This window comes from Oncorhynchus gorbuscha, linkage group LG07, assembly GCF_021184085.1.
Source record: "Oncorhynchus gorbuscha isolate QuinsamMale2020 ecotype Even-year linkage group LG07, OgorEven_v1.0, whole genome shotgun sequence".
Taxonomy (NCBI): domain Eukaryota; kingdom Metazoa; phylum Chordata; class Actinopteri; order Salmoniformes; family Salmonidae; genus Oncorhynchus; species Oncorhynchus gorbuscha.
Window position 1 is genome coordinate 29,588,425 of NC_060179.1, and position 27,851 is coordinate 29,616,275.

At 42.7% G+C, this 27,851-nt stretch overlaps 2 protein-coding genes across 4 annotated transcripts in view; both read right to left on the bottom strand.

The window, feature by feature from the left end:
* Positions 1-5,414, bottom strand: part of LOC124039762 (SWI/SNF-related matrix-associated actin-dependent regulator of chromatin subfamily D member 3-like) — a 48,083-nt gene extending 42,669 nt beyond the window's left edge. Inside the window, exon 1 of the mRNA XM_046356100.1 lies at positions 5,082-5,414. Within this exon, the coding sequence (XP_046212056.1) occupies positions 5,082-5,093 (12 nt within the window). The 5' untranslated portion in view covers positions 5,094-5,414. The remainder of the gene's footprint in view (positions 1-5,081) is intronic.
* Positions 5,415-6,357: 943 nt separating this feature from the next.
* nfx1 (nuclear transcription factor, X-box binding 1) overlaps positions 6,358-27,851 on the bottom strand; it is a 30,619-nt gene continuing 9,125 nt past the window's right edge. For 2 of the 3 annotated variants that reach the window (XM_046356103.1, XM_046356102.1), the window contains 21 exons: positions 25,851-25,928; positions 25,520-25,625; positions 15,148-15,219; positions 14,458-14,597; positions 14,137-14,236; positions 13,781-13,998; positions 13,602-13,699; positions 13,402-13,432; positions 13,208-13,290; positions 11,364-11,472; positions 10,844-10,963; positions 10,581-10,660; positions 10,152-10,382; positions 9,823-9,896; positions 9,574-9,672; positions 9,415-9,456; positions 9,132-9,230; positions 8,814-8,880; positions 7,307-7,452; positions 6,971-7,075; positions 6,358-6,826 (listed from right to left, as the gene is read on the bottom strand). In XM_046356103.1, coding sequence (XP_046212059.1) covers positions 6,751-6,826; positions 6,971-7,075; positions 7,307-7,452; positions 8,814-8,880; positions 9,132-9,230; positions 9,415-9,456; positions 9,574-9,672; positions 9,823-9,896; positions 10,152-10,382; positions 10,581-10,660; positions 10,844-10,963; positions 11,364-11,472; positions 13,208-13,290; positions 13,402-13,432; positions 13,602-13,699; positions 13,781-13,998; positions 14,137-14,236; positions 14,458-14,597; positions 15,148-15,219; positions 25,520-25,625; positions 25,851-25,928 — 2,174 coding nt within the window. In that variant the 3' untranslated portion in view covers positions 6,358-6,750. Of the gene's footprint in view, positions 6,827-6,966; positions 7,076-7,306; positions 7,453-8,813; positions 8,881-9,131; positions 9,231-9,414; positions 9,457-9,573; positions 9,673-9,822; positions 9,897-10,151; positions 10,383-10,580; positions 10,661-10,843; positions 10,964-11,363; positions 11,473-13,207; positions 13,291-13,401; positions 13,433-13,601; positions 13,700-13,780; positions 13,999-14,136; positions 14,237-14,457; positions 14,598-15,147; positions 15,220-25,519; positions 25,626-25,850; positions 25,929-27,851 lie in introns of those variants that run through there. The other variant, XM_046356104.1, reaches the window with a different exon arrangement.

Below are 27,851 nucleotides of genomic sequence, written 5' to 3' on the forward strand. Positions count from 1 at the left end.
TGTTGCAAATTGAGAAATCATGTGACTAAATTTAATAAAAAGAATAAGAACCTACACTATGAAACAAAGATAAATTACATAAAGAATAATAGTAAAAAGCTTTGGAGCAGCTTAAATGACATTTTGGGGAAAAAGGCAAACTCAGCTCCATCATTCATTGAATCAGATGGCTCATTCATCACAAATCCAACTGATATTGCCAACTACTTTAATTATTTTGTAATTGGCAAGATAGGTAAACTTAAGCATGACATGCCAGCAACAAACGCTGACACTACACATTCAAGTACAATGCCTTGCAAAAGTATTCATCCCTTTGGTATTTTTCCTATTTTGTTGCATTACAACCTGTAATTGAAATTGATTTTTATTTGGATTTCATGTAACGGACATACAGAAAATAGTCCAAATTGGTGAAGTGAAGTGAAAAAAATTACTTGTTTCAACAAATTCAAAAAAATAAAAAACGGAAAAGTGGTGCGTGCATATGTATTCACCCCCTTTGCTATGAAGCCCCTAAATAAGATCTGGTGCAACCAATTACCTTCAGAAGTCACATAATTAGATAGATTAAGTCCAGCTGTGTGTAATCTGAGTGTCACATGATCTCAGTACACCTTTTCTGGAAGGCCCCAGAGTCTGCAACACCACTAAGCAAGGGGCGCCATGAAGACCAAGGAGCTCCGCAAACAGGTTAGGGACAAAGTTGTGGAGAAGTACAGATCAGGGATGGGTTATAAAAAAAATCAGAAACTTTGAACATCCTACGGAGCACCATTAAATACATTATTAAATAAATGGAAAGAATTTGGCACCATAACAAACCTGCTAAGAGAGGGCTGCCCACCAAAACTCACAGACCAGGCAAGGAGGGCATTAATCAGAGAGGCAACAGAGACCAAGGATAACCCTGAAGGAGCTGCAAAGCTCCACAGCGGAGATTGGAGTATCTGTCCATAGGACCACTTTAAGCCATACACGCCACAGAGCTGGGCTTTACGGAAGAGTGGCCAGAAAAAAAGCCATTGCTTAAAGAAAAAATAAGCAAACACATTTGGTGTTCGCCAAAAGACATGTGGGAGACTTCCCAAACATATGGAAGAAGGTACTCTGGTCAGATGAGACTAAAATGTAGCTTTTTGACCATCAGGGAAAAGGCTATGTCTGGCGTAAACCAAACACCTCTCATCACCCCGAGAACAGTGAAGCATGGTGGTGACAACATCATGCTCTGGGGATGTTTTCATTCGGCAGGGACTGGGAAACTGATCAAAATTGAAGGAATGATGGATGGAGCTAAATACAGGGAAATTCTTGAGGGGAAACCTGTTTCAGTCTTCCAGAGATTTGAGACTGGGACGGAGGTTCACCTTCCAGCAGGACAATGACCCTAAGCATACTGCTAAAGTAACACTCGAGTGGTTTAAGGGCAAACATCTAAATGTCTTGGAATGGCCTAGTCAAAGCCCAAACCTCAATCTAATTGAGAATCTGTGGAATACACTTAAAGATGGCTGTACACCAGCGGAACCCATCCAACTTTTTTGGAGCTGGAGCAGTTTTGCCTTGAAGAATGTCAAAACTTCCAGTGGCTAGATGTGCCAAGCTTATAGAGACATGCCCCAACAGACTTGCAGCTGTAATTGCTGCAAAAGGTGACCCTACAAAATAATGAGGGGGGGGGAATAGTTATGTATGCTCAAGTTCTTTTTTTGTTTTATTTCGCTATAAAACATATTTTGCATCTTCAAAGTGGTAGGCATGTTGTGTAAATCAAATGATACAAACCCCCCAAAGATCTATTTTAATTCCAGATTGTAAGGCAAAAAAAAGGAAAAATGCCAAGGGGGCCACTGTATGTCTGACCAAATTATGGAAGACAAGCATTGTAATTTTGAATTCCATAAAGTGACAACTTGGATGGACAATTGCTGAGGATAATAGTGGACGATATTGCCACCCCTATTTGCCATATTTTCAATTTAAGCCTACTAGAAAGTGTTTCGTCCTCAGGCTTGGAGAGAAGCAAATGTCGTTCCGATTCCTAAGAATAGTAAATCTCCCTTTACTGGCTCAAATAGCCTGCCAATCAGCCTGTTACCAACCCTAACTAAACTTTTGGAGCAAAAAATTGTTTGACCATATACAATGGTATTTTACAGTAAACACATTGACATCAAACGTTCAGCATGCTTATAGGGAAGAACGTTCAACAAGCACATCACTTACACAAATGACTGATGGTTGGCTGAGAGAAATTGATGATAAAAAGATTCTGTGGACTGTTTTGTAAGACTTCAGTGCGGCTTTTGACATTATCGATCATAGTCTGCTGCTGAAAAAACATGTGTTATGGCTTTACACCCCCTGCTATATTGTGGATAAAGAGTTACCAGTCTAACAGAATACAGAGGGTGTTTTTTAATGGAAGCCTCTCCAACATAATCCAGGAAGAATCAGGAAATCCCCAGGGCAGCTGTCTAGGCCCATTACTTTTTTCAATCTTTACTAATGACATGCCACTGGCTTTGAGTAAAGCAATTGTGTCTATGTATGCAGGATGACTCAACACTATACATGTCAGCTACTACAGCGACTGAATTAGTTTCAGAGTGGGTGGCTAGGAATAAGTTAGTCCTAAATATTTCTAAAACTAAAAGCATTGTATTTGGGACAAATCATTCACTCAACCTCAACTAAATCTTGTATGAAATAATACGGAAATTGAGCATGTTGAGGTGATTAAACTGCTTGGCGTAACCCTGGATTGTAAACTGTCATTGTCAAAACATATTGACAGGGAGAAGTCTGTCCATAATAGAGTGCTGCTCTACTTTCTTAAAAGCACTATTAACAAAGCATGTCCTCCAGGCTCTAGTTTTGTCGCACCTGGACTACTGTTCAGTCGTGTGGTCAGGTGCCACAAAAAGGGACTTAGGAAAATTGCAATTGGCTCAGAACAGGGCAGCACGGCTGACCCTGGGATGTACATAGTGAGCTAATATTAATAATGTTCAAGTCAATCTCTCCTGGCTCAAATAGGAAGAGTGATTGACTTCATCACTACTTTTATTTGAGAAGTATTGACATGTTGAATTCACCGAGCTGTCTTTTTGAACTACTGGCGCACAGCTCGGACAACCAGGCATACCCCACAAGATATGCCACCAGAGGTCTCTTCACAGTCCCCAAGTCCAGAAGACTATGGTACTACATAGAGCCATGACTACATGGAACTCTACTCCACATCAGGTAACTGTTGCAAGCAGTAAAATTAGACCTAAAAAAAAGAGATAAAAATATGCCTTATGGAACAGCGGGGACTATGGAGCAACACAAACATAGGCACAGACACATGCATACACACACAATAACATAAGCACTATACACACACGTACAAAATAGATTTTGTACTGTAGATATGTGGCAGTGGTGGAGTAGGGGCCTGAGGGAACACAGTGTGTTGTGAAATCTATGAATACATTTTTATGTTTTTTAAATTGTATAAACCGCCTTAATTTTGCTGGACCCCAGATCTATAATAAATCATAATAATAGAGAGGAGTTTGAGTCTCTGTTCCAAACCTTTTCATAAGACTCACTGCATCCATGCAGAAGGCTTCTGAAGCCAGAATGCTATAGTGCATTCCTCACGTCACTGTCTCTGCAAACACCACTGAGCCACAGGCAAGGGAAAGTCTTGCATAGAGGCCTAACGAACTTACCACCCCTTCACATCACTATCACTAAACCAACACAATCCTAACAGGATTAAGAGGCCAACCTGCAAATATAAAATATAGGTTGTATACATGTTGTAGTATCGTGTTCTAGTATATTGGCTTATGTTGTTTCAAAAATATAAAGTGTTTTTTTGTTGGCCTACCACTACAGCTGAGAAATACTGTATACCACCAACCATAAAGAACTGGATCATAAACTTGAGATAATTCCCAGAGCAGTGGGTTCAATTACTTACTGACCCATAGTGGTCCCCACTTTATATTAAGTTCCCCAAAACCACAGGCAGTTTAGGTACAATGAAATAACAATTGTTACACAGTACGTCTTACTTAGAACTGTCATATGTTTGTGGTATACATAATCCCAAGCATTTGTAAATGGAGATAACTAAATATTCTAATATAAAACACTAACTACATAGTGAGGGGATGTGAAAACACAACTCATTTTTGTTTGTTTACAAATCAAATGAATATTAAAGTGTAATAGTTGTGTATTGTATAATTACACAACCTACGAACATGGCAGTAAGTAGCCTACAACCTTGGTTTTTACACTGTAATTATAATGTACCATTTATGTAGCTACAATGTAAATAGGTTTTAGGACACTGGATGTAACGTGGGAATTGTATTCATACAACACAACAAATAAAGGCCATGTCAATTTCGTCTAACCTATTTTGTAGCCATAGGGCATAGGTAGAAGAGAGCAGTGGAGTGAGAGTCATTTCACACTTTTGTTGTTCTACATGCGGCAAACAGAGAAGGGGAGTGAGTGCTGTCTGTCGGTCTACTCTCTGGTCCGATTCAGTGTGCATCTCTCGTATTGCTGCTTTAAGTGTCTATTTCTTAGACCAGTCAAGGTTAACAAGCCAGCCGTGTCTGCAACGGCTGAAAACGGGGCGGGGTGTAGGTTCAGGGGAGGGGTGAGGTGAGGTGCAGGCTACAACTATTGTATAGCCTTGTATAATTAAGTATGGGATGCACTGATGCAAACAGTTTACATGCGGTAGGATTGTCAATCTTCACGTTTAAATAAAAATACATAGATCGCAATTTTCAAGGAATAAACAAAGAAATCAAAGGGTAGCTTCAACAATTCCTCAAAAGATTTTCAGATACACAAACTAGACCCAGTCGAGAAACTCCCGTGCGCACTAATCCGGCTGGCAATGCGCCTTCTGATTCCGTGGGCTGGGGAGCGCAGAATGGAGCTCTATAATGGTGGAAAACATTTTTCTCTCACTATGCAGGGGTGAAGCACTGAGCACATACTATAAAAGAAAACGAATGTCAAGACAATATAAAACCGTGTGCTGCGGGCACAACTCTTACCTTTCTCTCCATTTCTCAGATCCAGTCCGAGCACTCAATGCAAACTGTAATGTTTCTAAAGATCTGTCCGATGTTCACTCGTGAACTTGCTCACGGCTTCCAGTAGCGACTCTCGATCACTCTCTCATTAGGTAGACTGGTACATCGGCGACTGTAGACACAGGGGACGCAGTCTCGGGGATGGAGCCGGGTCTGGTGATTCTTAGTTCGGTTCAAGAAGCGCAGGCGCGGGCTCTGCTGGAGACGGGATACAATAAAAAATTGGACTAGCAGGGGAGTGTCATCAAATTACCAATTCTACCGTTGAAATACAATGTCTGCCCACCAATATTTCACAAGGGATGTAAAACCGTTAGGGAATAGTATTCTATACGGTCCATGGTTGGGTTGCAACCTGGTCTCATACAGTTTCATATTATTTTGTACGTATTGCTGAAAGACTCCATTTAGTATATGTTACATAAGACAGATGCTTACTTAAGCAAAAACTAAAGTAGGGTGGTTGGTCGGGGTAGATGATTGCTAACGCGAACGTCTACCAACCTAAAGGTTGCGAGCTCAAATCTCATCATAGACAACTTTAGCATTTCAGCAACTTTCCAACTATTTACTACCTGTTAACTACTTTGCATGTTAGCTAACCCTCCCCCTTTAACCTAATTCCTAAACTTAACTCTTACCTTAATTCCTACCCTAGCTAACGTTAGCCACCTTAGCTAGAATTCCTAACATATACTTTTGCAAAATCGTAACATACATTGTGCAATTTCGTAGCATAATGTACGTTTTACAAACACATAAAATATTGTATATTTGCAATATAATGCGAATGGTAATTCATTATAGATCATAGAAAATGGGTGATGGCATCCACAATTTAATACACACAATAGAAAACATATACTAATGGACTATCTTGAATTTACATATAGAATAATACAAAATGCTCTGAGACCAGGTTGATGAAAAAGGCACAAAGGATAAGGATATGCCTGCAGCCGTTTTTTGAAAGATGCAGGGCTGTTAAAATCCTGCCCCTTCAATCACCTGGACATCATTATGTAATAGTTCATATACTGGTAGTTAAATGCAGTCCAGTTTATGTCCAAAAGTACCAACACATAATATACTTTAAAGACAGTATCCTAAGATTATAGCATATAATAAACCTTCAATCTCAAAATACCTCAATGTAGTAGTATATTGTATAGTATCTGTAACAATGTTAGAGCAGGTTCTCTGCAATATATCAATCAGCAAGTAAAGTATCAACAAACCCATTGAAAAATTGCTTTATTGAAATAAGGTGTATGGTACGTCCCCTCGTAGAATACAATATACTGTTAGTCCTGCATTGAGAACAAGTGAAAATTGCCACCTATAAAAGCACAATCAATTATTATTTTCAAAGTCTGGAGTACGCATTTGCGGGAAGAAAGCACTAATGCCACCGAACAATGTTCATGGCACCGTTTCAAATGTAACACTTGTTATATGGTTACAAATCCCAAATACTTATGTAGTGACACGTGTTGGCCTTCAAGAGAAAAATAACCTAAATGAGGGAGGGGAAATAGCATCACAGATTTCCAAAAATCGACGGACCGCAGACGCATTCTTAGTTTAGTATGATTGTTACATCATGCGGCTTGCTTCTTTTGTGCCTTCATTAATCCTGGACATCGAAGTAGTCAATCACTGGCTCTTCTTTGACTGCCTTGGACCAGCTGCTCACACTGTCAGCCCTGATGTTAAAAACAATAAACACAGTTAACTAGCTAGTTACAAGTCATTGGGACATTATGAGAGGACACAAACTAAGAACCATTTGTGTGTGTTTGTGGCGTGACTATATGGGACGTTTTGTGAGTGCAAAGACCCAGGCTTACTTGCTGCTATGTTTGATATGGGCAATGGGTGGAGGAGCCCTCGGGACCCCAGTGTCTCTCTCTATCAAGGAGGTCAGGGTTGAGTTAGGACAGGCAGACTTCCCCCTGCACACAGCAAGAAGCACAAAGACGGAGCACATCCTCAGAATGACTTCACATCTTTTGGTCAGTTGTTCACAATACACGTCTATTCATACAAAATACAACCAGCTGATACAGTTGCACAGATAGTAATACGTAGTCTTTTTCAAGTTATAACAGAAATGTGTCTACTTTGAGATAGTCAGAGTGTAACTTGCCTCACTTAAAGAAACGTTTTCCTGTTGAGGTGTTTACCTGATGGCGGTGATGACTACGTTGCGTTTGGGCTCGCTGTCGTAGCTCACACTCTCCACGTTGTAGGCCTCGGCCAGCTCGTGGACTAGCTTCCTGTGCTCCCGGTTCATTGGGGGGAAGCAGTGGCTCCTTTTGGACTGTTTACCCTGCAAACGGGTTCCACACAGTCACTCAGACTTCATGTTTCCACTATGAAAGATTGTTCCGAGTTACCCATTTAAGGTTTAAATAAAAACATTTGCATTTCCACTCAGTTCATGACATTTTGTCCTAAACATTGCAAGCTAACAGAGCCATTTCACTTGACGTTACTCCGACTAAATTAGTATTTTTCAAATGTTTTCTGAACCAAAAGGGATAACTGACGACAAATAGAACCCATTGCGGACATTATCAATACCCATCATAATAACCAAGGACATTCAAATGTGTTTCAAGCCTTTCTAGCACTCAAACTAAGTGGACCAGAAGCTTTTAGCCAAATTCAGTCTCAATGCAAATTGAACGTCCTCTGGTAAGCTGGAAGTGGTTTAGGGAAACGCAGTCATGTATAGGAAAATGCTGGCCCTGCATTAAGTGTTCCAATCTTGCCCCATTACATCTAATTGCTCAAAGGTAATGCTCTTAATACATTGTTCTCTGTTAAAGGAGGTGGGTGACATTTCACTTGGGAAATAGGCGTCTTTATTCCTATACCTGTACTTCTCGAAGGTCAAAACAATTCTTATTTGTCACATGCACCAAATGCAACAGTTGTAGTAACCATGAAATTCAGTTCTAAGAAAGAGTTAAGAAAATATTTATAAAATTAACTAAAAGTTAAAAAATGAACACAAATTAACAATAACGAGGCTATATACAGGGGGGTACCGGTACAGAGTCAATGTGTGGGGGTACATGTTAGTCGAGGTAATATGTACATGTAGGTAGGGGTAAAGTGACCATGTTTAGATAATAAACATCAAGTAGCAGCATTGTAAAAATAAAATGTTAAAAAAGGGGGGGGATCAATGCATATAGTCCAGGTAGCCATTTGATTAATTGTTCAGCAGTTTTATTGCTTGGGGGCAGAAGCAGTTAAGGAGCCTTTTGGACCTAGACTTTGCTCTCCGGTACTGCTTGCCGTGCAGTAGCAGAGAGAACAGTCTATGACTTGGGTGGCTGGAGTTTTTGACAATTTTTTTGGCATTCCTCTGACACCACCTAGTATTATAGGTCCTGGATGGCAGGAAACTTGGCCCCAGTGATGTACTGGGCCATATGCACTACCCTCTGTATCGTTTTACAGTCAGATGCCAAGCAGCTGCCATATCAGGTGGTGATACAACTGGTCAGGATGCTCTCGATGGTGCAGCTGTAGAAGTTGAGGATCTGTGTAATTCTGTGTGAAAATCACCCTATTCCCCATTTAGTGCACTACTTTTGACCAGGCCACATAGGGTTCTGGTCAAATGTAGTGCGATATTATCAGAAATAGGGTCCCAAATCATGTCTATTGGTCCCTTACCTTGCTGGTCAGCTCAACCAGATTCTTGATCTCCTCTTCTATCTCGCTGACAAACTTACAATCTTTTCTAAAATGTGAAAAATACAGAAATTATGTGATCATGGTAAATATTATCCATCAATGAAAATGTGAAAACATGTCTCAAAAAGGACACTGGTCGTGGCTCGAGGTACATAGGCGCCATAAATTCACCTTCAATTGGGGAAATATAAACACCACAACATGCACACGGACACTAGAGTATTTGAAAACGCTGTCATTGTGGTGAACTTTGACCTTGGCATGCAGTGAAAATACTCTTATCTATTGGTACACCACCTGGCATCAACTCTGAGGCTGTCACTGTACGTTGAGGAGGAGGAGCGCATATTGAAGGGGTCCACTGACGGGTCAATCTGCAGGGCCTCAGCCAATCGCCTGCCAGGACACACACACAGGCAGACAAAAGGTCCAGAGATCGAAAGACAGGAGAAGGCTCTCAAGTTGACAGCACATTGAAGGAAACAAATCAAGTTGACAGCCAAAAGCTGTGCATTTTAAAATGTCACGAGAGCTACAAATAGTAACTGTGTGCGTGTGGAGTAGCAATGTAACAACTGACCTGTTCCTTTCCAGTGCAGCACACCCCTCGTCACACTCCAACCTGAGCCAGAACACACATTAAAATAAGCAATATATGGCACGCTCATATTTAGTACAACGTGATTTACTGGAAGTGTTTTATGCTGTAAGTTTGGAATCAGGTTTGGTCCCATCTTACTTGGTGTGTTTCATCTCCTTCTTAGTGATAAGACCCATGTCTACAGAGTCACCCAGCTGCATGTCAGACAGCTTACTGGCCATGGCAATGGCTGCATACCTACAGAACAGGGACACACATCTAGTTACGACACACACGGTCAAGTTCTGAAAAGATTGTGAGGGAATAAGAGCAAACTGGTTTAGAGCACGCGTTCAGATCGATCTAGAAACCATTGATTCTACTGTAGAAGAACCCACACACACCAACCTCTGATGGGCGCTGGCTGCTTCCGTGCACACCACCATTTCCTTTCTCCGACCGCAGTCGCACTGTAGCGCCACCTGTGGGACAGAGGTGGAAACTGACAAACGCTGGCCACAAGAAGACTTCTGCTGCAGTCCAACAATGCTGCCTGCGTTCCATCTCCGTGTCTGCTCCATATGCCCAGTATTTGAAGAGTTACGGTCTTTGTTTACTGTCACAATGTCACTCTAGATGTAGCGCAGTCTCTAAGGCACAGGGTTAACAAATATTTCATTTAGCCTTGATTTAAAAATCACTCGAGTCACTTGGGTGAACATCTCATTTTTTTGTACCTTAGCAGTGCAGGTGCTGCCCGGGCAGCTGGTGCCCTTGTGGCAAGGGGCGTTGCAGGGGTGGCCACAGTTGGGCCGGGGCAGCAGGCAGGGCTGGCGGCAGACGCCCTCGGCCAGACACTCGGCCCGGTGACAGATGCGGCGGCAGCGGTGGAGGTCACACAGCAGAACCTTGTTGCAGGCCAGGCCACAGGAGATGTCCTGAAGGTGGCACGGGATGTTGCTCCTTCGCTGCGGGGGGGGGGGGAGGGGGCGGTTTTAGTGGACGGGTCGTGACTATGGGCGAGTCCCAAATGGCACCCGATATAGTGCACTACTTTTGACCAGGGCCAGTAGGGAACAGGGTTCCATTTAGGACGCACCATATGCCTTTAAAAAGAGGCGCAGGTTTGAAGGTTAGGTAGAGGCGGCTAACATCAGCGACGTTACCTCATGCTTTCCCATGCACCACTTCTGAGTGAGGTAGGTACAGGGTGGGCACTTCTCCTCACTGTGGCAGTTGTGGAACACTGAGGACAAAGAAAAAGTATGAGACCATGAGGAATAAACATTTGCAGACGGTTTTGTCAGAGACGGTAAAATAGATGTCAAGATTCCTAAATGTACATGTATATGCATATATATTTCTGCTCTCCAATAAAGCACATTTGAAACTAAGTGAAAAAGCATTAGTCCCTACTGCAAGGTTTTACCTGGGTGGTCACACTCGTGCCTCCTGGTACACGGGTTCTTACACTCTGGGGGCTTCGTGCCACAGGCGATGGGGGGGAACAGGACACTCACCCCACAGTGGCACGCCAGCTCATCAAAACCTACACACATGAAACAGGCAGAGACTCAGAGGGACGTGGCCTATGAGAACAGACTGTATGTCTGGGGTGAGACTTTGCGAATGAGGCCATGCGATCTCAATGATCAAGCAATAACGTACTGTATCACGCCAACTAAACACATGTTGGATGTTAACAGGATACTACAGTAAGTGTACATTTGACTGAAGTGGAAGTTAAGAATCGCCCCCAACAGTCCGCTGGTATAGCAAATGGCCTTCTAGGAAGTGCACTAGACTTAAGATAAGAAGAGGAACATTTCAACTACAAAGAATCCCAAAGCCCGGGTAAAATGTGTCAATTGACTGGCATCTGTGCTGCATCTGCTGGCATGTGAACATCTGTGTTGGCAGTGCCACTGGGACCTCTGATTGGAACTCACTGGTTTGCCAGCAGGGTTGGCAGTTCCCACGGTGACAGAGCTCTTGGCAGCGGTGGAGGCCACAGTTGAGCTTGTAGCCACAGATCAGAGAGCACTTGTGTTCCGCGCCCTAGGGGGAGGGGGGACATACTGTATGTCAGTGTGACAAGTTAGATAGTAGGGGGGTGGCAGTGCCTTCGGAAAGTATTCCGACCATTGACTTTCTCCATAATTTGCTAAGTTACAGCCTTGTTCGAAAATGTATTAAATTGTTCATTTTTTACATCAAAGCAAAGCAAAAACAGGTTTTTAGAAATGTGTTCATTTATACAAAAAATTAAACTGAAATATCACATTTACATAAGTATTCAGATCCTTTACTCAGTTCTTTGCTGAAGCACCTTTGGCAGCGATTACAGCATCGAGACTTCTTGGGTTTGACGCTACAAGCCTGGCACATCTGTATTTTGGGAGTTTCTCCCATTCTTCTCTGCAGATCCTTTCAAGCTCTGTCAGGTTGGATGGGAAGCGTTGATGCACAGCTATTTTCAGGTCTCTCCAGAGATGTTTGATCGGGTTCAAGTCTGGGCTCTGGCAGGCCACTCATGGACATTCAGACTCATCTTGATGCCACTCCTGTGTTGTCTTGGCTGTGTGCTTAGGGTCGTTGTCCTGTTGGAATGTGAACCTTTCATCCCAGTCTGAGGTCCTGAGCACTCTGGAGCAGGTTTTCATCAAGGTCTGTTTATCTGTGCCTTGATCCTGACTAGTCTCCCAGTCCCTGCCGCTGAAAAACATTCCCACAGCATGATGCTACCACCACCATGCTTCACCGTAGGGATGGTGCCAGGTTTCCTACAGACATGATGCTTGGCATTCAGGCCAGAGTTCAATCTTGGTTTCACCAAACCAGATAATTTTGTTTCTCATTGTCAGAGAGTCTTTAGGTTCCTTTTAGCAAACTCCAACTGGGTTGTCATGTGCCTTTTACTGAGCAGTGACTTCCATCTGGCCACTACCATAAAGGCCTGATTGGTGGGGTGCTGCAGAGATGGTTGTCCTTCTGGAAGGTTCTCCCATCTCCACAGAGGAACTCTAGAGTCCTGTCAAAGTGACCATCAGGTTCTTGGACACCTCCCCTCCTCCAATTGCTTAGTTTAACCGGACAGCCAGCTCTAGGAAGAGTCTAGGTGATTCCAAACTTCTTCCATTTAAGAATGATGGAGGCCACTGTGTTCTTGAGGACCTTCAATGCTGCAGACATTTTTTGGTGTCCTTCCCCAGATCTGTGCCTTGACACAATCCTGTCTCGGAGCTCTAAGGACAATTCCTTCAACCTCATGCTTGGTTTTTGCTCTGAAATGTACTGTCAACTGTCGGACCTTATATAGACAGGTGTGTGCCTTTCCAAATCATGTCCAATCAATGGAATTTACTACAGGTGAACATTAATCAAGTTGTAGAAACATCAAGGATGATCAATGGAAACAGGATGCACCTGAGGTCAATTTCGAGTCTCATAGCAAAAGGTCTGAATACTTATGCAAATAAGGTATCCGTTTTTTTCTTCCTAATACATTTGCAAACATTTCTAAAAACAAGTTTTCGTTTTCTCATTATAGAGAATTGTGCGTAGATTGCTGAGGATTTTTTAAAATCAATTTTAAAATAAGGCTGTAACGTAACAAAATGTGGAAAAAGTCAAGGGGTCTGAATACTTTCCAAAGGCACTGTATGTGAGTGATTCACCAGTTCAGCTAATTAGAGTATGACTTGTGGCTTTACCTAATGACTGTGTCCTTTCATAACTGGGTGACACACACACGAACGTGCCGCACGCACGCACACGCCTTTTGGTTACTCACCACACAGCACAGCTCGCCACATTTGTGTCGGCCACAGGAGCGTTTTTTGAGGCAGCGCTTCTCACAAGTAAAAATCAGTCCATCTAGAATTGGGAGGAAAGGAAAGAGACTTAAGAGAAGAGTAAAGTACAGGACAGATCTACTTTAACTAAGTACAGTAGCAACACCACCTCAAAGAACGATCAAAAGATCACCTTCATTCTGGATGACTGCACAGGGAACATCCTGAAAAAATAAAAACTCTTCAGTGGTGCTCTTTGGTACAACAGAACTCCACCTCCATTTACAACGATGCACAGTCTATACAGAACATTGCATTTGAAGAGTTTTACTCAAAATACAAAAAAAAAAAAACACCACCATAGGTATACAGTACTTGTTTTCGAAAACTAACCTTGGTCTTAGAGCCACATTTGCATTTGATGGTGGAGGTGAGCGAGCAGGGACCACAGCTTCCCTCATGGCACAGCTTCTCACAGATGTGGATGGTCTCTGGAATGACGGGGAGAACAAGTCAACACATTTGATATGCCATAGAGAGGCTATACATGAGGACACGGTGTCTTGTGTTACCGCTGGAGCCGCAGGGCAGAGGCTTGCTGCAGGTCTTGCCACAGGAGGGGATGGGGTCGGAGCAGCCGCGGCGTTCGGGGTAGCCCAGCTCCAGGAGCTTGGCCAGAGCCGTCTGCCCACAGGGGCAGCTCCTTACAAGCCTGGGGGAGCGTGGGCACGGCTTGCACGGCCCAGGGTGGCACACCTGCTCACAGCGGTGGGCCTCACAGTCCAACATCCTAGGATAGGGTGGAGGGGGGGGGGGACGTATCACAAATGAATGTATGAATAAGATACAATCGATCTAGATCGAGAATATTATTCTCACAGGAGAAAAGTTGTTTCCTAGTAATCTCAAGCTGCTGGTTTGAACTTACCTGCCACATGCTTTCTGACAGCAGAAGTGACCGGAGCCATCAAAGCGGTCTTTATCCGTCCCACAGAGTACCTCCCGAGACACAACACCGCAGTAGCACACTGCGACAGCAGGAAAAAAACAGATGAGACAAAACAGAACGCATCAGAGTGAAATCCATCACAGTGGTTAAAACCATGAGCCATCATTACTCATCACAAATTCCTCATTGTCAAGGAATGCCATTTTAACTGTTAAGGACAGAAATGTTTTTGGTCAGATCACATGGTCAGGGAGAACTCCTGGCCCAGAAAAAAAGACCTATTGGGAGTGAGTAGCTCACCCTGCTTGACCTGTAGTGGGCAAGGATGGCACAGTCCGCTGTGGCACACCTGGGTACAGGTGTGTTCGGAACAGTTGAGGGTGGCGCCACACTGCTTGTCACAGTGGATGGCAGTGGCCTGGCCACACCGCATTGGCTGACTGCAGAGAGAATTATGGAGGTATTTTACCGTGAGTGGAGGCGGGCTCAGGGTTTCTTATACCTGAGTAAGTGACAGGGACATCAAATCAAAATCAAATCAAATGTATTTATATAGCCCTTCTTACATCAGCTGATATCTCAAAGTGCTATACAGAAACCCAGCCTAAAACCACAAACAGCAAGCAATGCAGGTGTAGAAGCACGGTGGCTAGGAAAAACTCCCTAGAAAGGCAGGAACCTAGGAAGAAACCTAGAGAGGAATCAGGAGTATATTTGGCAGCCTAAGCAAAGGCGTGTAAATTAACAGTGGGTTATTATTGTAGAAATGATAAACGGACCTACACATTCAAATAACTGACCTTTTTCTGGCCTGCAAATCTGTGCGGCCCTCTGCTGAATTTGGAATTCCTGATTAGGCACTCGAGACAAAATGATTGCCCACCTCTTCCATATATAGTACACTACCTATGACCAAACCCCTTTGGGCATCATGTATGGAAAGGGGTGCCGTTTGGGACTCAGACATTAGGTCAGGAGGATATACAGTACCTGGTTCTTCCGCAGGTGCATGCTTTGGTGACAGAAGCAGGACACTGGGGACAAGGTCCTGGGTGACACAAACTGGTGAGACACAACCAAGGATGTAAATTAACATTTTTTCATTTGTAGCAGTGATACTCCCAACATACAAAAATTTAGAAGCACCAGAAAATACACTGCTCAAAAAAATAAAGGGAACACTTAAACAACACAATGTAATTCCAAGTCAATCAAACTTCTGTGAAATCGAACTGTCCACTTAGGAAGCAACACTGAGAAGCAACACTGAGAAGCAACACTGATTGACAATAAATGTCACATGCTGTTGTGCAAATGGAATAGACAACAGGTAGAAATTATAGGCAATTAGCAAGACACCCCCAATAAAGGAGTGGTTCTGCAGGTGGTGACCACAGACCACTTCTCAGTTCCTATGCTTCCTGGCTGATGTTTTGGACACTTTTGAATGCTGGCGGTGCTTTCACTCTAGTGGTAGCATGAGACGGAGTCTACAACCCATACAAGTGGCTCAGGTAGTGCAGCTCATCCAGGATGGCACATCAATGCAAGCTGTGGCAAGAAGGTTTGCTGTGTCTGTCAGCGTAGTGTCCAGAGCATGGAGGCGCTACCAGGAGACAGGCCAGTACATCAGGAGACGTGAAGGAGGCCGTAGGAGGGCAACAACCCAGCAGCAGGACCGCTACCTCCGCCTTTGTGCAAGGAGGAGCAGGAGTAGCACTGCCAGAGCCCTGCAAAATGACCTCCAGCAGGCCACAAATGTGCATGTGTCTGCTCCATGAGCTCCATGTGTCTGACTCCATGAGGGTGGTATGAGGGCCCGACGTCCACAGGTGGGGGTTGTGCTACAGCCCAACACCGTGCAGGACGTTTGGCATTTTACCAGAGAACACCAAGATTGGCAAATTCGCCACTGGCGCCCTGTGCTCTTCACAGATGAAAGCAGGTTCACACTGAGCACGTGACAGACGTGAGAGTCTGGAGACGCCGTGGAGAACGTTCTGCTGCCTGCAACATCCTCCAGCATGACCGATTTGGCAGTGGGTCAGTCATGGTGTGGGGTGGTATTTCTTTGGGGGGGCCGCACAGCCCTCCATATGCTCGCCTGACTGCCATTAGGTACCGAGATGAGATCCTCAGACCCCTTGTGAGACCATATGCTGGTGCGGTTGGCCCTGGGTTCCTCCTAATGCAAGACAATGCTAGACCTCATGTGGCTGGAGTGTGTCAGCAGTTCCTCCAAGAGGAAGGCATTGATGCTATGGACTGGCCTGCCCGTTCCCCAGACCTGAATCCAATTGAGCACATCTGGGACATCATGTCTCGCACTACCACCAACGCCACGTTGCACCAGACTGTCCAGGAGTTGGCGGATGCTTTAGTCCAGGTCTGGGAGGAGATCCCTCAGGAGACCATCCTCCACCTCATCAGGAGCATGCCCAGGCATTGTAGGGAGGTCATACAGGCACGTGGAGGCCACACACACTACTGAGCCTCATTTTGACATTACATCAAAGTTAGATCAACCTGTAGTGTGGTTTTCCACTTTAATTTTGAGTGTGACTCCAAATCCAGACCTCCATGGGTTGATAAATTCGATTCCATTGATAATTTGTGTGTGATTTTGTTGTCAGCACATTCAACTATGTACAGAAAAAAGTATTTAATAAGAATATTTCATTAATTCAGATCTAGGATGTGTTATTTTAGTGTTCCCTTTATTTTTTTGAGCAGTGTATATTATTTGATTGATTGTGCAAGAACGTCAAATAAAAATACAACGCAGAGTATGAGAGGTCAAGAGGACGAGAGTCAATAGAGTACTAACGAACATTGGAAACTGTGTTTTTCCTGTAATAAGGAATTATTGATCAATGGTTCAGAGACATGGGAGGAATATGGTCTTCTGAAATAGGATACTTGTTATTTGGCCATTGGCTAGTTTTATTGCAAAGAATTATAATTGGTCAACCACAGGCTAGGGCTGGGTTATGAAACTACATACTGTCCCTTTTTTTCTGGGGAGAGAATCACTGGAGAGCATCCCTGAGGACAGGGGAGAATGACCATCTACCTCCCCATATGATTTGTCCTCTTTGAATAAAGCCATTTGCCTCCTATTGATTTGCTTTGGAGTTTGTTATTGAAGAATAACAAATTGCTAACATTTGGTGCCATGCCCCGGATTAATTGGTCTCAGCAACAAGAAACGTATCAACTGTGTTGATCCAGAAGAAAGAGAAAATGCTGAGCGCAACCCACAAGGGAGTCAACTCTTAATCTCCTGATTGATGGCATAATTGCTGGGTGAGTCTAGACCAATATCATTTTAAACGAACCAAAATCAGGTTAAAATAAGCACATGCAATGAGTGACATCTATTGTACAAGCGTTCAAGTCTTTTGTTCTATTACAGACTTCCTTTGTTCTCTCTGAAAAAGGTTTGAGGCCTGTGTCTTTGTTCTCTATTATAGGGGTTCAAGTCCTCTATTAAAAGGTTAAAGTATTTTCTTTTTGTGAAACCGTGTTGCATAGAAGTGAGTTGCTAGTTGAGTAGCAATTTTTACACGTGGTTAATAGAAGTCTTCAACAAGCTTTTTGAATTGAGCATAAGTTATGGGTAGCCAGGCCCTACAGAGACAAATGTGTTCTAGAAGGGGTTTGAGTCCTTAAAATTAAAAAGGGGTTTTATACATTTATTTAACCTCAATAAATAAACTAAGCAAAAAAAGAAACATCAACCAACTGTCAAACTGCGTTTGTATTCAGCAAACTTAACATGTGTAAATATTTGTATGAACATAAGATTCAACAGACAAACTGAACAAGTTCCACAGACATGTGACGAACAGAAATGGAATGTGTCGTCCCAGAACAAAAGGGGGGTCAAAATAAAAAGTCAGTAAGTATCTGGGTGTGGCCACCAGCTGCATTAAGTACTGCAGTGCATCTCCTCATGGACTGCACCCATTTTGCCAGTTCTTGCTGTGAGATGTTCTCACTCTTCCACCAAGGCACCTGCAAGTTCCCGGACATTGGCCCTAGCCCTCACCCTCCGATCCAACAGGTCCCAGACGTGCTAAATGGGATTGAGATCCGGGCTCTTCGCTGGCTATGGCAGAACACTGACATTCCTGGCTTGCAGGAAATCACGCACAGAACGAGCAGTATGGCTGGTGCATTGTCATGTTGGAGGGTCATGTCAGGATGAGCCTGCAGGAAGGGTACCACATCTTCCCTGTAACGCACAGCGTTGAGATTGCCTGCAATGACAACAAGCGCAGTCCGATGATGCTGTGACCGTCATGGACTGGGAAGGTCTGACACTCCACCACCAAAAATCGCTCCCACTCCAGAGTACAGGCATCGGTGTAACGCTCATTCCTTCAACGATAAACGCCAATCCGACCATCACCCCTGGTGAGACAAAACCGCGACTCGTCAGTGAAGACCACCTTTTGCCAGTCTTGTCTGGTTCAGCGACGGTGGGTTTATGCCCCTAGGCGACGTTGTTGCCGGTGATGTCTGGTGAGGACCTGCCTTACAACAGGCCTACAAGCCCTCAGTCCAGCCTCAGCCTATTGTGGACAGTCTGAGCACGGATAGAGCGATTGTGCGTTCCTGGTGTAACTCCGGCAGTTGTTGCCATTCTGTACCTGTCCCGCAGGTGTGATTTTTCGGATGTACCAATCCTGTGCAGGTGTTGTTACACGTGGTCTGCCACTGCGAGGACTGCTGTCTGTCCTGTCTCCCTGTAGCACTGTCTTAGGTGTCTCACAGTACACACATTGTAATTTATTGCCCTGGCCACATCTGCAGTCTTTATGCCTCCTTGTAGCATGCCTAAGGCAAGTTCACATAGATGAGCATGGACCCTGGGCATCTTCCTTTTGGTGTTATTCAGAGGCAGTAGAAAGGCCTCTTTAGTGTCCTACGTTCTCATAACTGTGACCTTAATTGCCTACCGTCTGTAAGCTGCTGGTGTCTTAACAACCGTTCCACAGGTGCATGTTCATTAATTGTTTATGGTTCATTGAACAAACATGGGAAACAGTGTTTAACTTTTTATGGCTGCAGGGGCAGTATTGAGTAGCTTGGATGAAAAGGTGCCCATATCAAACAGCCTGCTCCTCAGTCACAGTTGCTAATATTTGCATATTATTATTAGTATTGGATAGAAAACACTGAAGTTTCTAAAACTGTTTGAATGATGTCTGTGAGTATAACAGAACTCATATTAGCAGGCAAAATCCTGAGTTGAAATCAAAACAGGAAGTCAGAAATCTGAGCTTGTATGTATTCACCAGAGTCCCCATTGAAATCCCCTTGAGATATGAATGATGTTGCACTGCCTAGGGGTTCCACTAGATCAATAGAAATCAACCATCAATAGAAATTATGAGGCTTCTATGTTGTTGTGGGAGTGAATGAGAGCAGAATATATCAGCTGTCCATCAAGCAGCCATTTTGTGATCCCACTTTTTCCTCATGGTAGTCACTTGCGTTCCATCACTCAAAGACTAGAAGGAATTGGACCTTTATTGAAGCTATATGTTAAAAACATCCTAATGATTGATTCTGTACTTAGTTTGAAATGTTTCTTTGACCGGTAATATCACTTTTTGAAGTTTTTGTCCGATATAACGCTGACCAGAATTAGCGTTTGGATATGTATACCAAACGCTCTAACAAAAGAATGTATTTGGACATAAATAACAGACATTTTCAAACAAAACAAACATTTATTGTGGACCTGGGATTCCTGGAGTGCTTTCTGATGTAGATCATCAAAGGGAATATTTGTCATGTAATTTCTTGTTTATGTTGACGCCTTCTTTGCGGCTGTGGTAATTTTAAATTGAGCACCGTCTCAGATTATTGCATGCATTTCTTTTTCCGTAAAGTTTTTTTGAAATCTGACACAACGGTTGCATTAAGGAGAGGTATATCTATAATTCTATGTGTATAACTATATTATCATCTACATTTACTATGAGTATTTCTGTTGAATGATGTGGCTATGCAAAATCATTTGATGTTTTTGGAACTAGTGAATCTAACGCGCCAATGTAAACTCAGATTTTTTTATATAAATATGAACTTTATCAAACAAAACATGCATGTATTGTGTAACATGAAGACCTATGAGTGTCATCTGATGAAGATAATTCAAGGTTAGTGATTAATTTTCTTTATTTCTGGTTTTTGTGAAGGCTATATTTTGCTGAAAATGGCTGTGCTTATTGTGGTTTGGTGGAGACCTAACAATCGTTTGTAGTGCTTTCGCTGAAAAGCCTATTTGAAATCGGACACTTTGGTGGGATTAACAATGAATAGATTTCAAATTATAAGACACATGTATGTTTTAGGAATTGTAATTATGAGATTTGTGGTTTGAATTTTGGCGCCCTCTATTTTCACTGGTAGTTATATATTGATCCCAGTTTTGCAGCCATAACAGGTTAAAACACTTTACAATGAAGATGTGAGAAGTTATTTGGATTTTTACGAATTAGCTTTGAAAGACTGGGTCCTGAAAAAGGAAAACTTTTTTTGCTGAGTTTATATATATAAAATCACTCTGGGAAAGGGTCGAATAGCTCCTCCGGATGTGAGAATGAAAAATATTTTAAATTCAGTCTAGTGATACGAAGAACCATTTCAAAGTAGAGAAGTGTAGGCAAGAGACAGATATTCCGTCATTGTTGACAAAGATGGAATCTGTCTGATACACAAAAAGCATGGGTCAAAAATACAGAACATATCTAATTCCCTGACAAAGGCACGATGGTCTTTAACTGTAATAGCCGAAGAAAGAGAACTGGATGAGATTTTTTTTCCTGGAGAATCATGACAGGACATTGCAGAGAGAAAGAAAGTTTGAAAGCTCTTGGGCGAACACATCAAAACCTTGAAAGAAGAAATTCAACAATTACAGGCAAGGGTCGTAAAAACAGACTTGGCTCCAACATGTGGAGAACCATTTGTTTCTTCAATCCACCCTTAGGCTGAGTTGCGCAAGGATGATCGGGTTTCAAGCATCTGGTCAGCACTGCCTGGCTTTGGGTCAACAGATACAGACAGCGGTGACGAACGATGTCTTAGGCCATCCAGAACACAGGCTGTAAAAGGTAGTAAAGAGAAACCTCAGGTGACAGCATTCACACATAAATCAGCATCTCCAAAACAGTTGGATGAACGATCAAATACTTTGGAACATCACGGAGAAGTGGGTATGAAAACGTGGGACCATTTGAAGCATTAGAAGAAACTCCACAATCTACATCCTTATGATGGGTTACAGTTACTAGCCTTTGTTTTGAACAACCGTGAACATGGTGTACTTGAAGAAAAGGTTTATAGAGCTGTGGGTGGTGAAGAGCAAGATGTGGCCGATTCATGGAGAGCCATACATGCTTTCCTTAAAGGTCTGACCAATGCAACCACCAAGTGGGGAGAGAAAGCCAAATGTGTTCAAAAAACGAAATAACCGTATGTTGAATTTGAAGAAAAGTTTAGAGCAGAGGTGGTGTGACACAGTGGGTTACCTGACATGGAAGATGAAAATGACCCATTCTTTGGAAGAATTGAGTGTAATCACTCATCAGCTGATGCAATCCATGCAACAAAAAAAAACATTTGTTTCCACAACTAATGACTGGGAGAGAACTACGGCGACGTCATCGACAGGCTAAACCGGATGTTAGAGTTGTACAGGTTCCGAGTGAAACCAACAGCATTCAATCAGCAGTAGAGAAACCTGGTGTATGTCATTATTGCAGGTTTTCTGATCACTGGCAACGAAAATGTCACAAAAGGAAAAGTGAATTTATGAGAAGTGGCCAGGAGAAGCAGGGTCCGTCTAAAGGAAAATGGAATCAAGACAACAGCCCCGATGACACAATGTTGATGCAGAAATTTAAGAAGCTCTCTCCGTCTCAGCAGCAGAGTTTGCTGGATGCTGTGGAGGTAAACTAATGGACTCCCTCTTAGGTCCCATCTGCTGTACATATGAAATCGGATGGAATATATGTGAACATGATGGTTAACAACGTTGCAGTAGATTATTTTGAAGATTCGGGTGCTGAAGTCACTGTATTGCACATATCTTATGCAAAACATGTTCTCAGTACACGAGCAACAAGATGAGAGCAACAGGAGTGGACGACGATGGCATATGAAACAGACCAAACCATTATCAATTTCTATTGGGCCAATGAAGATTGATGCAGGGGTCATTTGAACAACCTATGTTAGGCCTCAACTTGACTCCACATTGAACATTTCTGAAGGGAAGGTGACGTGGCAAATTAGACAACTGCAGGGATCTACAGTTCAGAACCATAATATTTGGACTATGAAGAAAAATGTGTGTGGAACTCTGGATACAAAGCCACTGTGCTGGACAGGTGTTACCCCACCTTGCACAAAACAATATCCCCATTAGCAAGGAAGCTATGGACGCTAATAAAGTAGTGATTAAAGAACTATGGGACATGGGTATAGCTGAAAAGACACCATGTAATCCAGTTCCTCTGATGTATCCTACAGATACCACATGGACACGACTGTTAAGAGACGGTTTTGGATCAGGTCGCCGATGGGTTTATAGAGTCATCCGTTGGAAAACCCTGAGTTTCATCTTATACACATACGGTTCAAGCATTGTGGAGGTGGGTGTGAGACGCAGGCTTGGGCATGGGTAGTTACTACAATGGACCCATGTCACTACCAGGCACGTTAGATTTGAGAAAAGCAGACGTTCTCTTTATGGAGTGACAATGCTTAACTATTGCATACAACTCTAAAGCAGTAGGGGAAGCAGAAAGACAAGTAAAAGAGGTGTGGGGAATAACTACCAAGGGGGGACATGACGTAGTGCCAGGACGGTGAGAGATGGTAAAAACTATGTAAGAGACACATTAGTGCCAAAATGGGAAGGTCCTTATCAAGTTTTGCTCAAAGCAAGATCAGCAGTAACAGTCCAGGGAAAATCACGGCGGATACACTTTACTCATTGCAAGGTTGTCCATTTTGATGACAAAGCGGAGCCTGGAGACTAAAGAACTGCTTGATAAGCAATCTGGGGCCAATCCCGGGTGAAGAAGCAGAGTAAAATGATCAGAAACTGATAAGCTTCTATGTTGTACACCGCAGTAATCATATTAGGGATATCTTGGTGAAATGTCCAACATTTTCTTGAAAATTGGGACATGCTGACTTAGGGAAATCTATGTGAAATATACATTTTTCTGGAAAACAGGACATTACTTCACTTTTTGTTTCCTTCATTACAGATAGGAATCTAGTGTCTTCGGTTCAAGGACTGTACCTGAAATGATACAAGATCACCGGTGAAGTGCAGCCAGTGGAACGGAAGAAGAATTCCTCAGGACCGGCAGACTGTCAGAACATAATATTTAATAGTTATCTATGTGGGACTGATGCCAGTGTGGAAGAGCTTGTCACTTAAAGGACTTGATGAATGATTACCTTTTCAATAGTACAATTGAATATTGTCTTTTTTGTGTGTGTGAGTTTCCTCCTAATACAGGATGTGGTAGGAATCGGGACATCATCATTATACCCGTTAATACCTATTTTCTTTCATTTTGTTTGAAGTCTGTACTTGCTGTTACAATAAGAAATAATGTACCCTTTGTGTTTTATAGAAGTGCAAGGTGTTTCATGTAAATGACTTCATGCTTACTACTAATGTTTCTTCATACTTCCTATTTTTTCATGTTTTCTAAAAAGACATTAAGTATATATATTTTTTAATGGTCTAGGGGGGAGTGTAGGATAGGATACTTTGGCCATTATTTATTATTTGGCCATTGGCTAGTTTTATTGCAAGGAATCCTAATTGGTCAACCACAGGCTAGGGCTGGGTTATGAAACTACATGCTGTCCCTTTGTTCTGAGGAGAGAATCACTGGAGCATCCCTGCGGACAGGGGAGAATGACCATCTACCTCCCCATATGATTTCTTCTGGGGAGAAAATCACTGGGAGCATCCCTGAGGACAGGGGAGAATGACCATCTACCTCCCCATATGATTTGTCTTCTGGGAGCATCCCTGAAAAGAATCATCTACCTCCCCATATGATTTTTTCTGGGGAGAAAATCACTGCATCCCTGAGGACAGGGGAGAATGACCATCTACCTCCCCATATGATTTGTTCTGGGGAGAAAATCACTGGAGAGCATCCCTGAGGACAGGGGAGAATGACCATCTACCTCCCCATATGATTTGTTCTGGGGAGAAAATCACTGGAGAGCATCCCTGAGGACAGGGGAGAATGACCATCTACCTCCCCATATGATTTGTTCTGGGGAGAAAATCACTGGAGAGCATCCCTGAGGACATGACCATCTACCTCCCCATATGATTTGTTTGTCACTGGAGAGCTTGAGGACAGGGGAGAATGACCATCTACCTCCCCATATGATTTGTCCTCTTTGAATAAAGCCATTTTCCTCCCACATTAACTTTGGAGTTTGTGTTATTGAAGAATAACAAATTGTAACAATTGAGATCGTCTATTGGGTCTATAAATTCTAGATAGTGCACTTGATGCACATTTTGTGCCCTAAAACTATTAAGTAACCCAGTAATTACATTTGTTTATTATAAAAAGCTTAATACATGTAATTGAAATTGCAGTCATTTGTGGAATATTAGGTTTCTACATTGTGTAAAATCACCATTTTCCTATCGAGACGCATTAGTGACAATTGTACACTTTCTTAAGAACATCGAGTTTGAGTGATGACATGAAGGAGACATTCATTAGTATAATCATTGATCTTCTTAAGAAGATTATTTGTTTCTGTGCCCCCCAAATGTTCCGATATAGCCTACTAGTAAAGTTACCAGGTTGCTAGCTAGCTAATGAGGTAACATGACTGAACAAGGTGTAAACAAAATAGCCACAGAGTTGTTTTAGAATGTCCCGCGAAATGGTTTTTGAATGTAAAATGAGGCCCCCACCAATCCGCCATAGGAAGAAAAAAACATTGCCCCGGGAAAAAGGGTAATATCTTTTAATCTATTTGGGCTAGAAACGTTTCCGCTGTAGTAATGGTAGAACCATGATGTTAACAAATATATGCGCTCTAGGACACTCAGAAACAACGGTAGAGCAAAGCCTAGTCATTACAACAATTTATCTGGGTGATTTGTTTTCTAGGCACTGGTGCACCCAAGCAAAAATATTTAGGAGCATATGCAACCAAAATTGTGTCCAGAGCTCGAAAGTGCAACAACCACAGGGGACACAATCAAGACAACCACTTCATGTAGTAGAACAGCAGATTGTTATGCGGTGGTGGATTATGCATGTGTTGGGTTGTGGCTCACATGTTACAGGGGTGCTTGCAGTCTGCTCCGCTCCTCTTCTTCCCACACATGTCCCCACAGCTGTGTGGGATCTCACTACGCTGGAACTCTGGGTTGGTCGCTTTGCCTGTCAATCATGGCAGAATAATTAAACAGTACAGGGAACAAACTCCAGAAATCAGGACGAGGACATTGATTCCTACTACTTGTTTATGTGACCTTTACCAGGTTAGTGTCATTGAGATTAATAATTAGCTCTAATACACAAAGCATCTCAAGGAGAGCGAAAGACTAGGGATGCACGACAGGGGTAGGAATAATGGCTAAAATTGGCTATTAGCGAATCCCTTACCACAGAAGCACTTGTAGACGTTCGGGGGTTGGAAGACAACATTCTGACAGGCCGGACACCGCCACCCATCATTTGTTTCTGCAAGTGAGAGCAAAGTTTGCATATCACATAGACCAATTTACAAAGCACTTCATCAGCTAAATGGTGAGTCACAATATATCTTAGGTTGTACTCTAAGTTGTAAAGGACCTCCGCCACCAGTCTGTTCACACACTGCTATCATCTATCCTGGCAGCCCCCCCGCACCTCTCTGATTCAGAGGGGTTGGGTTAAATGCGGAAGACACATATCAGTTGAACGTATTCAGTTGTACAACTAACTAGGTATCCCCCTTCCTTTTCCTGGGGCGGCAGGTAGCCTAGTGGTTAGATGGTTGGACTAGTAACTGAAAAGGTTGAAAGAACAAATCCCCAAGTTGACAGGGTAAAAATCTGTCTTTCTGCCCCTGAACAAGGCAGTTAACCCACTGTTCCTAGGCAGTCATTGAAAATAAGAATTGGTTCTTAACTGACTTGCCTAGTTAAATAAAAGGTCAAAATAAAAATAAATTAAATGTTATTTGTCACATGCACCAAATACTAAAGGGGTAGTAGACCTTACAATGAAATGCTTACGTACAAGCCCTTAAACAGCAAAGCAGTTAAGAAAAAAAAAGGTGTTTGATCTTATGAGTAAATACTATTAGTTAAAAAATAATAATAATAACTACTAATTTGATGGTTGCAGCAATCAATTGGCCCATTAACAATCACCCATATTAGCAAATGTATTTAATTTGAAGCTTCACATTTCTCTGGTAAAGGCTACTTATCATAATGAACGTTCTCAGCAAAATGCCTGCGATAAGTGATCGTGTTGATAACTTTCGGTTTATCGTCCAAGCTCCACGAGACTGAAAAACAACTTCCATCTCCAGGCCATCAGACCGTTGAACAGCCATCACTAGACAGCTAACAGTCCGGTACTCTGCCCTGAACCTTGAGATTAATTCTCCATGTATTTAGAGTCATTGAACGCTGGTCACCTCATTCTGTTTTATATACTTTTGTTTACTCATCATGCATGAATACTGTATTCTCAACATAGCTCATCCTAATATACCTACTGCTGTACATACCATCTTCCTTCCAAATGATATACTGTCTAAACACACCATGTTTTTATATTCTGGATTCTGACACATGCTCACACTAATATCTATTCTTTATTGGTAATTGGACTTGTTCTGTGATTTCTTGTTTAGATTTTGTATTATTTTTTTGCGAGACATTCTACTGCACTGTTGGCACTAATAATATAAGCATTTTGCTGCACCTGCTAGAATGCCTGCAAATCAGTGTAACCGACCAGTAAACGTTTATTAGATTTCTAGATCTCTGCACATTAGCTGACACTGCATGTCACCAAGGGAGTGCTCCAAGGCTTGATCCTATGCCCCACGCTCTTCTCAATTTTCAGCAACAACATAACTCAGGCAGTAAGAAGCTCGCTCATCCATTTATCTGCAGATGATGGTCTTATACACAGCTGGCCCCTCCCCTAATTTTGTGTTAAATTCTCAATAACAAAGCTTTCTTAGAGTCCAACAAGCTTTCTCTACCCTTAACCTAGTTCTGAACACCTCCAAAACAAAGGTCATGTGGTTTGATAAGAAGAATGCCCCTCTCCCCACATGTGTGGTTACTACATCTGGTGGGTTTAGAGCTTGACGTAGTCACCTTATACAAGTACTTGGGAGTAGGTCTAGACAGTACACTGTCCTTCGCTCAGCAAATATCAAAGCTACAGGCTAAGGTTAAATCTAGACTTGGTTTCCTCTACTGTAATCACTCCTCTTTCACCCCAGCTGCCAAACTAACCCCGATTCAGATGACCGACCCACCCATGCTAGATCATGGAGACGATCGGCATGAAAGGGTGCTCTCGAGCAGTTCTTTCCTATTCAGCCATCACACTTGCCACCAATGCTCATTATAGGACACATCACTTCACTATATACAC